At 41.1% G+C, this 11,861-nt stretch overlaps 1 protein-coding gene across 1 annotated transcript in view; it reads left to right on the top strand.

Annotated features, from left to right (window-relative positions):
• The window catches only part of LOC128645944 (protein ATP1B4-like), a 218,859-nt gene that overhangs the window by 160,682 nt on the left and 46,316 nt on the right, over nt 1–11,861 (top strand). The window contains exon 7 of the mRNA XM_053699290.1: nt 1,218–1,274. Coding sequence (XP_053555265.1) covers nt 1,218–1,274 — 57 coding nt within the window. The remainder of the gene's footprint in view (nt 1–1,217; nt 1,275–11,861) is intronic.

Raw genomic sequence — 11,861 nt, 5'->3', positions numbered from 1 at the left:
ATTTACCATGGAGTATTGATAGATTATAAAACAGAGCCTTTAACCTATGGGTGGTATATTCAAATGCCTATCTTCAAAACCACTCCCTAGACTCTGCCTGAATTTTACTATAAGTTTTGCTCTAACCACAGCATATATATTTTTTACAAATATGGAAGAATTTGACATCCTTGGCTGTTCATGGCACACACAACATATAAAGTAAACATGCATTTGTGTAAAACAGTGAAAACAACTGCCCACCTGTGCATATGATTTTACAAGAAAAAAAAATGTTACAAAGACAGCATTTAATAAAGAGTATGCTATTAAATACATAGACCAGGAAATAATATCAATAATAATATTGAACATGCAACCTGAGAACATGGCAAGGATATACGTTATTGTGAACTGCAGGGTACTCGCTGGACTCACTACTCATAAAATCTTGCGCCTATATTCCCTTCAATACCCCCAAAATTTTCCCTGATCAGAAAAAAATACTATACCTAAGAGGTTTAGCTAGATGCTGAATGAGGAGACCAAATAGGGAGGGCACAGCTCATGTTTGTTAGGCCTAAAACGATTTACCTGGTTGGCTGCATGACAATCGTAACATGATTGGCTAGACTTTTGCAGCCATAACCCTCATTGAGAATGTGCAGAGTCTTTATTTATTTGCACAAAACCCTGAATACTCCAAGCTAGAGTGTTACACACTATAGTACCATACTCCAGGCTAGAGTGTTACACACTATAGTACCATACTCCAGGCTAGAGTGTTACACACTATAGTACCATACTCCAGGCTAGAGTGTTACACACTATAGTACCATACTCCAGGCTAGAGTGTTACACACTATAGTACCATGCTCCAGGCTAGAGTGTTACACACTATAGTGCCATACTCCAGGCTAGAGTGTTACACACTATAGTACCATACTCCAGCTAGAAACATAACTAAAGCATCAGGAAGACAATGGTAAATATAGGGAAAGGGAATAAAAAAGTCTGCAAAGTTTCTACATATACAAACCTATATGCCCACAACTGACACATAAGACAACACGAATAGAACAATAATATTTATTTCCTTTATTTTAAATGTAATATTCCTCTAAGGTTTATCATTTTTAAATGAACAATAGCATATTTAAATCTAATACATTACTGAATTAACCAGGGTTAAAATGCGTATAATGTATTGATTTATTTCTATCTTTTTCTTTTCCTAGATTGTTGGTTACAAGGCTGGTGATGGAATTCCAATTTTTGTAACCTGTGAGGTTTTGGTAAGCACTAATGGGGGTTTTCAGGCATTAGTTTTGTTTTCATTTAAAACAAAATAATTTGCAGACTCCAATAATTGTTTTGTTAGAATGTTTACTTTTATTTTATTTTTAGAATATTGTCATTTGTGAAAAGTATTTGTTATGATTGTCAATAATAACCATATAATTTAGCACAATTAAAACACCTAAATCAATTTTAACATTTTTATTATAAGCAGGTTAATTTTTTGTATTATAACTAATAATAAATAATTCCGATTATCCTAATATTTTGAAGGTATAATCTAGATTTTATTAAAGACACAGAGACGAGTATTTTTGCATTAATCTTTCTTTACTACTCAATGCAGCCTTTAAAGAACAATAACATTAAAGATAAATAACATAATACATAATAAGAATCTAACAGAAGCTTATTAGAATGAGAGAAAAAACAGCCAATCAGCACAGAGAATAGCCTATAAACTGAGTACACAGCAAACACTCTCCCTCTTTCTAGTCGATGCTCAAAAAGAATTAAATATTAAGCATCATGAAGAATCCAAAACGTCCGAAACAACAAAGGATAACAAACGCCATTTTCCTGTAGAGTTGATAGAATGAGTTCCATGAACAGTTGAACTTGATCGAAGGCCAAAAAGATGTCCAGAATTCAATGGTTGAAAGATGACACTTCTGAGTTGTAGGGAAGAATCCAGAAGGTGAGCATGGATTGAAATTACATGGATACTGTTAAAGACAAAAAATATTAATAACATATCATAAAAAATAGGGTGGGAGAAAAAACATAATTATTTCTGAGGAGGGAAAATACTCGTCTCTGTGTCTTTAATAAAATCTAGATTATACCTTCAAAATATTAGGATAATCGGAATTTTATTACAAGACCAGAGACTCCTATTTCTCCAACATTGGTGTGTCCGGTCCACGGCGTCATCCTTACTTGTGGGAATATCTCTTCCCCAACAGGAAATGGCAAAGAGTCCCAGCAAAGCTGGCCATATAGTCCCTCCTAGGCTCCGCCCACTCCAGTCATTCTCTTTGCCGTTGCACAGGCAACATCTCCACGGAGATGGTTAAGAGTATGTGGTGTTTAGTTGTAGTTTTTTTATTCTACTATCAAGAGTTTGTTATTTTAAAATAGTGCTGGTATGTACTATTTACTCTGAAACAGAAAAAGATGAAGATTTCTGTTTGTGAGAGGAAGATGATTTTAGCAGACAGTAACTAAAATCGATTGCTGTTTCCACATAGGACTGTTGAGATGAAGTAACTTCAGTTGGGGGAAACAGTTAGCAGACTTTTCTGCTTAAGGTATGACTAGCCATATTTCTAACAAGACTGTGTAATGCTGGAAGGCTGTCATTTCCCCTCATGGGGACCGGTAAGCCATTTTCTTAGTCTCAAACAGAATAAAGGGCTTAATATGGGCTAAAAAACTGGTAGACACTTTTATGGGCTAAATCGATTGCTTTATTTGGACATGTTATACATGTTTATGCTGATAATTCACACTTATAAACTTGGGGAACGTTTTTTAACGTCAGGCACTATGTTAGACACCTTTTCCAGTCAGGAAGGGCCTTCCCAGTTGTAGGCTGAGCCTCATTTTCGCGCCATTACTGCGCAGTTGTTTTTGAGAGCAAGACATGCAGATGCATGTGTGAGGACCTGAAAGTAGTTGGAAAAGTTCCTAGAAGGCGTCATTTGGTATCGTATTCCCCTCTGGGCTTGGTAAAGTCACAGCAAAGGCTGTAGCTGGGACTGTATAGGGGTTAAATCTGTAACCGGCTCCGGTTTCGTTATTTTAAGGGTTAAAGCTCTGAAAATTGGTGTGCAATACTTTTAAGGCTTTAAGACACTGTGGTGAAATTTTGGTAAATTTTGAACAATTCCTTCATATTGTTTCACATATTCAGTAATAAAGTGTGCTCTGTTTAAAATTTAAAGAGACAGTAACGGTTTTGTTTTAAAACGGTTTTTGTGCTTTATTGACAAGTTTAAGCCTGTTTAACATGTCTGTGCCTTCAGATAAGCTATGTTCTATATGTATGAAAGTCAATGTGTCTCCCCCTTCAAAATTGTGTGATAATTGTGCCATAGCGTCCAAACAATGTAAGGACAATACTGTCACAGATAATGAAGTTGCCCAAGATGATTCATCAGATGAAGGGAGTAGACATGGTTCTACATCATCTCCTTCTGTGTCTATACCAGTTTTGCCCACGCAGGAGGCCCCTAGTACTTCTAGCGCGCCAATGCTTATTACCATGCAACAATTGACGGCTGTAATGGATAACTCCATAGCAAATATTTTATCCAAAATGCCTGCATATCAGAGAAAGCGCGATTGCTCTGTTTTAAACACTGAAGAGCAGGAGGGCGCTGATGATAATTGTTCTGTCATACCCTCACACCAATCTGAAGGGGCCATGAGGGAGGTTTTGTCAGATGGGGAAATTTCAGATTCAGGAAAAATTTCTCAGCAGGCTGAACCTGATGTTGTGACATTTAAATTTAAATTAGAACATCTCCGCGCACTGCTTAAGGAGGTGTTATCTACTCTGGATGATTGTGACAACTTGGTCATTCCAGAAAAATTATGCAAGATGGACAAGTTCCTAGAGGTTCCGGTGCACCCCGACGCTTTTCCTATACCCAAGCGGGTGGCGGACATAGTGAATAAGGAGTGGGACAAGCCCGGCATACCTTTTGTTCCCCCTCCTATATTTAAGAAATTATTTCCTATGGTCGACCCAAGAAAGGACTTATGGCAGACAGTCCCTAAGGTCGAGGGGGCAGTTTCTACTCTAAACAAGCGCACTACTATTCCTATCGAGGATAGTTGTGCTTTCAAAGATCCTATGGATAAAAAATTGGAGGGTTTGCTTAAAAAGATTTTTGTACAGCAAGGTTACCTTCTACAACCCATTTCGTGCATTGTTCCTGTCACTACAGCAGCGTGGTTCTGGTTCGAGGAACTAGAAAAGTCGCTCAGTAGAGAGACTCCATATGAGGAGGTTATGGACAGAGTTCACGCACTTAAGTTGGCTAACTCTTTTATTTTAAATGCCGCTTTGCAATTAGCTAGATTAGCGGCGAAAAATTCAGGGTTTGCAATTGTGGCGCGCAGAGCGCTTTAGCTAAAGTCTTGGTCAGCGGATGTATTATCCAAGACAAAATTGCTTAACATCCCCTTCAAGGGTAAAACTCTCTTTGGACCAGAATTGAAAGAGATTATCTCAGACATCACTGGGGGAAAGGGCCACGCCCTCCCACAAGATAGGCCTTTCAAGGCCAAGAATAAGTCTAATTTTCGTTCCTTTCGTAATTTCAGGAATGGACCGGCCTCTAATTCTGCATCCTCTAAGCAAGAGGGTAATGCCTCACAGTCCAAGCCAGCCTGGAAACCGATGCAAGGCTGGAACAAGGGTAAGCAGACCAAGAAGCCTGATACCGCTAACAAAACAGAATGAAGGAGTAGCCCCCGATCCGGGACCGGATCTAGTGGGGGGCAGACTCTCTCTCTTTGCTCAGGCTTGGGCAAGAGATGTTCAGGATCCCTGGACGCTAGAAATAGTTTCTCAGGGTTATCTTCTGGAATTCAAGGAACTACCCCCAAGGGGAAGGTTCCACATGTCTCACTTATCCTCAAACCAAATAAAGAGACAGGCGTTCTTACATTGTGTAGAAGACCTGTTAAAGATGGGAGTGATACACCCAGTTCCAATGATGGAACAAGGAATGGGATTTTACTCAAATCTGTTCGTAGTTCCCAAAAAAGAGGGAACCTTCAGACCAATTCTGGATTTAAAGATCCTAAACAAATTTCTCAGGGTACCATCGTTCAAAATGGAAACGATTCTACCCACTATCCAGGAAGGTCAATTTATGACTACCGTGGATCTAAAGGATGCGTACTTACATATTCCTATCCACAAAGAACATCATCAGTTCCTAAGGTTCGCCTTTCTGGACAAACATTACCAGTTTGTGGCCCTCCCATTCGGATTAGCCACTGCTCCAAGGATTTTCACAAAGGTACTCGGGTCCCTTCTAGCGGTTCTAAGACCGAGGGGCATTGCTGTAGTACCATACTTGGACGACATTCTAATACAAGCGTCGTCCCTTTCAAAAGCAAAGGCTCATACAGACATCGTTCTGGCCTTTCTCAGATCTCACGGATGGAAGGTGAACATAGAAAAAAGTTCTCTGTCTCCGTCAACAAGAGTTTCCTTCTTGGGAACAATAATAGATTCCTTAGAAATGAGGATTTTTCTGACAGATGTCAGAAAGTCAAAACTTCTAAGCGCTTGTCAAGTTCTTCATTCTGTTTCACGTCCTTCCATAGCTCAGTGCATGGAAGTAGTAGGGTTGATGGTTGCAGCAATGGACATAGTTCCTTTTGCGCGAATTCATCTAAGACCTTTACAACTGTGCATGCTGAAACAGTGGAATGGGGACTATACAGACTTTTCTCCAGTGATTCAAGTAGATCAGAAGACCAGAGATTCACTCCGTTAGTGGCTAACCCTGGGCCACCTATCCCAGGGAATGAGCTTCCGCAGACCAGAGTGGGTCATTGTCACGACCGACGCCAGTCTAGTGGGCTGGGGCGCGGTCTGGGAATCCCTGAAAGCTCAGGGAGTATGGTCTCGGGAAGAGTCTCTTCTCCCGATAACATTCTGGAACTAAGAGCAATATTCAATGCTCTCAGGGCTTGGCCTCAGCTTGCAAAGGCCAGATTCATAAGATTCCAATCAGACAACATGACGACTGTTGCGTATATCAATCATCAGGGGGGAACAAGGAGTTCTCTGGCGATGAAAGAAGTGACCAAAATAATACAATGGGTGGAGGATCACTCCTGCCATCTATCTGCGATCCACATCCCAGGTGTGGAAAACTGGGAAGCGGATTATCTGAGTCGTCAGACATTCCATCCGGGGGAGTGGGAACTCCACCCGGAGATCTTTGCCCAGTTGACTCAATTATGGGGCATTCCAGACATGGATCTGATGGCGTCTCGTCAGAACTTCAAGGTTCCTTGCTACGGGTCCAGATCCAGGGATCCCAAGGCGACTCTAGTGGATGCACTAGTAGCACCTTGGACCTTCAACCTAGCTTATGTGTTCCCACCGTTTCCTCTCATTCCCAGGCTGGTAGCCAGGATCAAACAGGAGAGAGCCTCGGTGATCTTGATAGCTCCTGCGTGGCCACGCAGGACTTGGTATGCAGACCTGGTGAATATGTCATCGGTTCCACCATGGAAGCTACCTTTGAGACAGGACCTTCTTGTTCAGGGTCCATTCGAACATCCAAATCTGGTCTCCCTCCAGCTGAGGACTTGGAGATTGCACGCTTGATTCTATCAAAGCGTGGGTTTTCAGATTCTGTGATAGATACTCTGGTTCAGGCCAGAAAACCGGTAACTAGAAAGATTTACCATAAAATATGGAAAAGATATATCTGCTGGTGTGAATCCAAAGGATTCCCATGGAATAAGATAAAAATTCCTAAGATTCTTTCCTTTCTGCAAGAAGGTTTGGATAAAGGATTATCTGCGAGTTCTCTAAAAGGACAGATTTCTGCTTTATCTGTCTTACTACACAAACGACTGGCAGCTGTGCCAGATGTTCAAGCATTTGTTCAGGCTCTGGTTAGGATCAAGCCTGTTTACAGATCTTTGACTCCTCCCTGGAGTTTAAATCTAGTTCTTTCAGTTCTTCAAGGGTTTCCGTTTGAACCTCTACATTCCATAGATATTAAGTTGTTATCTTGGAAAGTTTTGTTTTTGGTTGCTATTTCTTCTGCTAGAAGAGTTTCAGAGTTATCTGCTCTGCAGTGTTCTCCGCCCTATCTGGTGTTTCATGCAGATAAGGTGGTTTTGCGTACTAAGCCTGGTTTTCTTCCAAAGGTTGTTTCTAACAAAAATATTAACCAGGAGATAGTTGTACCTTCTTTGTGTCCGAATCCAGTTTCAAAGAAGGAACGTTTGTTACACAATTTGGACGTAGTCCGTGCTCTAAAATTCTATTTAGAAGCTACAAAAGATTTCAGACAAACATCTTCTCTGTTTGTCGTCTATTCTGGTAAAAGGAGAGGTCAAAAAGCGACTTCTACCTCTCTTTCCTGTTGGCTTAAATGCATCATCCGATTGGCTTACGAGACTGACGGACGGCAGCCTCCTGAAAGAATCACAGCTCACTCCACAAGGGCTGTGGCTTCCACATGGGCCTTCAAGAATGAGGCTTCTGTTGATCAGATATGTAAGGCAGCGACTAGGTCTTCACTGCACACTTTTGCCAAATTTTACAAATTCGATACTTTTGCTTCTTCAGAGGCTATTTTTGGGAGAAAGGTTTTGCAAGCCGTGGTGCCTTCCGTTTAAGTAACCTGATTTGCTCCCTCCCTTCATCCGTGTCCTAAACCTTTGGTATTGGTTCCCACAAGTAAGGATGACGCCGTGGACCGGACACACCAATGTTGGAGAAAACAGAATTTATGCTTACCTGATAAATTACTTTCTCCAACGGTGTGTCCGGTCCACGGCCCGCCCTGGTTTTTTAATCAGGTCTGATTAATTATTTTCTCTAACTACAGTCACCACGGTACCATATGGTTTCTCCTATTTTTTCCTCCTGTCCGTCGGTCGAATGACTGGGGTGGGCGGAGCCTAGTAGGGACTATATGGCCAGCTTTGCTGGGACTCTTTTCCATTTCCTGTTGGGGAACAGATATTCCCACAAGTAAGGATGACGCCGTGGACCGGACACACCGTTGGAGAAAGTAATTTATCAGGTAAGCATAAATTCTGTTTTTTGCAAGTTTAAAGCATATTAGGAAAATAAATTAAGAGAGGCATGTTGAATGGGTCTGAAATAAAATTGTTTAAAAATGGAATCAGAAGACCAGTCTGCTGCAAGTAAAATTTGTTGAAGAGGAGCCGCTTTTAAAAAGGCTTTTGAAGCCGCAGAACCTCTGACAGAATACGCAGTGAAAGAAATGTTAATACCGGCCTCTTTCATGACCCATTTAACCCACCTAGCAATAGAAGTAGAAGTGATGGAAGCGTGAGGAGGGACAAAAGAGATTAGAAGTTGGTTAAAGTCAGATTTCCTAAAAGATAATGTTCTAGATTCATATGACTTTAGGCATTCAACCACACACAGAGAAGATTCGAAAGGAAGATAAGGGTAGAAAATAGATGTAGACAAAGTTTTAGTTCTTCGAGAAAGAAAGAAAGTAACTCCTTCAGGAGAGAAACGTTTAGAGTTCCAATCTAAAGCTTTCACATCAGATACTCTTCTGAAAGAAATTAGACAAAGAAGAGTAGCAAGTTTAGCAGAAAGTTGTTTCAGAGATAATAAATTATTATCAGGCCAAGATTTGAAAAGGGAGAAAATTAGGTCTACATCCCAGAAAAATTGGTGCTTGGGAACAGAAGGACGTTTTAATCTAATGGCTTTAAGAATTCTACAAATTAAAGGGTGTTTGCCGGCAGGGAGGTTATTAATTAAATTATGTCTGGCCGAAATGGCTGACCTATGAACATTAATGGTTCTGTAAGCCAGACCTGAGTCAAAAAGGTGGGAAAGGTAGTTAACAATATCGTTTAAATCAGAAGAAACGGGATCCAAGTTCCTGCGCAGGCACCAGCTAGACCACTTTGACCATGCGGCAAAATAACATTTGCGGGTACCTGGGGCCCAGGAATCTTGAATGAGGGACCTAGCTCCCTCCGAAAGACCTTGGAGGGACCAGGGTCCCCTGATATTGTCCATGCTATCAGGAGAAGAGACCCTTGGCGAATTAGACTGTGATAATCGCCCTCTGGGTTGACTAACAGGTGAGGAAGCGGGGGGAAAAGAATTGGGGGATTGATGGTCATCTCCAGAAGGGAGGGATACCATGATTGGGTTGGCCAAAAGGGAGTCACAATTGTCAGGCAAAGGCAAAGGAGATCCCTGTGAACCATTGAAATTGTCCTCGGGATCATTGAAAAGGGAGGGAAAGCATAAGCTTTCTGAGGAGGCCATGGATGAAGGAAAGCATCTATGGCCGCTGCCTCTGGATCCGGGCGCCAGCTGAAATATGGGCAAATTTGGAAATTGGTCCTGGACGCAAAAAGGTCTAAACAAAAAGGACCTCTGAGAGATTGAAGGGATAGAAAAACTTTCCTGTCTAATCTCCAATCGCTGGAATCTGTTAAATAACAAGATCCCCAGTCTGCTGCTGCGTTCAATGGAAATATTCCTGTCTAAACAAAGATGAATAAACTCTTTGGTTATGTTGGACAAGTTTCACGATTTGGTGCCTCCCAAACGATTGAGATACTGCACCGCTGAAATATTGTCCATGCGCAGGAGAATAGAAACTGGAGAAGAAAATTTGGCAAAACTTTTGACTGCAAACGAGCCAGCCAATAATTCCAAACAATTGATATGGAAACGTTTCTCCTCCAATGTCCATTTGCCACCCGTGATGGAAGGACCACAGCGCGCACCCCAGCCTGAAAGACTGGCGTCTGATTCTATGACAAAGTCTGGAGTTCTGCCAAAAATGGCTCTCCCATTCAAGGCTTCCAAATGAGAAAGCCACCAAGAAAGTTCTTCTTTGGCTTCTGTAGACAAAGGAATCAAATGAGAATAGGAAAACCCTTTCCTCAAATGAAGAATTTTCAATCTTTGAAGTTCTCGGTAATGTAAGGGGGCAGGAAAAACAGCCTGAATAGAGGATGATAGTAAACCTACTATTCTGGCTATAGTTCTGATGGGGACTGAATCTTTTGATAAAGTTTTTGAAATTTCTTTTTTGATGTTCTTCACTTTGTCTGATGGAAGACTCAAAGTGGAAAGCACTGTGTCGATTTGAAATCCTAAGAAAATTAAAGATTTTGTAGGATAAAGAACCGACTTCTGTTTGTTCACAATGAAGCCTAAGGATTCTAGTAAGGAAATTGTGGAAGTTAAATGATTCTGAAGAGAATAAAAATCTTGGTCTATTATTAAAATGTCGTCTAAGTAAATTATCTGATGAATACCTCGAAGTCTCAACCAAGCCACTACAGGTTTGAGTAACTTGGTGAAGATCCAAGGGGCGGAAGACAGGCCAAAAGGAAGACAAGTGAAGTTCCAAAATTGGTCTTCCCAGCGGAATGTCAGAAATTTCCAATGTTCTTGAGCGATTGGAACAGTTAGATAGGCGTCTGTGAGGTCCAGACGAACCAACCAATCGTTTTCTCTTAAACACTCTCTTAGTAAGTGTATTCCTTCCATTTTGAAATGATGGTATACATCATAAGCATTTAGTGTCTTCAGATTTATGACCGGCCTGAACTGATTGTTCTTCTTTTTTACTAAAAACAAGTTGCTCAGGTAAAAATCTTGGGATTGGAAAACCGGAAGAATCGCTTTTTTGGAAAAAAGAGTTGAAATTTATTTTTTGACCAAAAGAGCGTCCTCTCGAGAAAAATGAATGGGATGAGGAAGAGAGATTTGGATTGGGGAGATATAAATTCTATGAGAATACCTGAAACTGTTTGTAAGACCCAAGGATCTGAAGTAATTGAAGCCCAATTTTGGGCAAACAGGGCGAGTCTGCCACCAATTTTTTCTGGGAAAAAAGGAAGAGGAGGAAATAAAGAACTTACCAGAAGCTTGTCTAGCTCTGGCTCTGGTCCTGAAACCTCTCTGGGTCCAAGGGCGACCTCTTGTCGGGAAGAAGGAAGAGGTAGATGGTTCTGAATAACCTCTTTGGTATTGAGTCTGGAATTGTTGGTGGTATTGAGGTTGATGGGGAAAGTAGTGAGACCTTGATAAATAGGATTGGCGGCCGGGAAAGCGGCCTCTGCCTCTCCCGGCTCTGTCAGAAAAACTTTGGTTAGGGTAGAAAATTTTCTTCACTGATGTCTTTACTTTATTCAAATTGGAGAAAGTGTTTATGTATTGGCTAAGATCTTTTAAATATAAATCACCAAATAAAAGACCATTTTTATCGGATGCGATATTGCTTGAGGAGAAATCTGAAATTTTGGGATCTATTTTCCTTAAAATGTTCCAACGTCTTTCACCAGACATGGCACAGTTGGTATTTCCGATAAAGCAAAGCAGTCTTTGGACCCATTCCCTGACTACGTAAGGGTCCAAAGGACAATTTTCTGCTATTCCTTGTTCGGACAGTTCAAATAGTTTAGTCAGAGGGCCGACAGAATCCAGAAGTTTGTCCTGGCAAATTTTCCAGGATCTGTCTACCCCTTTTTTCAATTTGTATCCAGGGGAGCCAATACATTTTAAAATCTTGGGGTCAACCTCTGGGGTGATAGATGCATTTTTAGGTAAAAGGGGGCGAGGACATTCAGCCTTCATCTTGTTACGGGTTTGTTTTTTCAGGGGCTTACGTAATTGATAATCAATAAATTTGGCTAAGTCTATGGGGGGACACCACTCGGCGGACCGGGGATGGTGTAATTCGTCTGGTTTGAATCTAGGGTTGCCCAGACAGTCAACAAAATCTTCCTCGTCCTCACTGTAATCATAAAACTTTTTAAGTTTCTTTTTCTGTTTTTTGGCCGCAGGGGGGCCGTCG

This window comes from Bombina bombina, chromosome 1, assembly GCF_027579735.1.
Source record: "Bombina bombina isolate aBomBom1 chromosome 1, aBomBom1.pri, whole genome shotgun sequence".
Lineage (NCBI taxonomy): Eukaryota > Metazoa > Chordata > Amphibia > Anura > Bombinatoridae > Bombina > Bombina bombina.
This window is presented reverse-complemented; position numbering and strand designations above follow the sequence as displayed.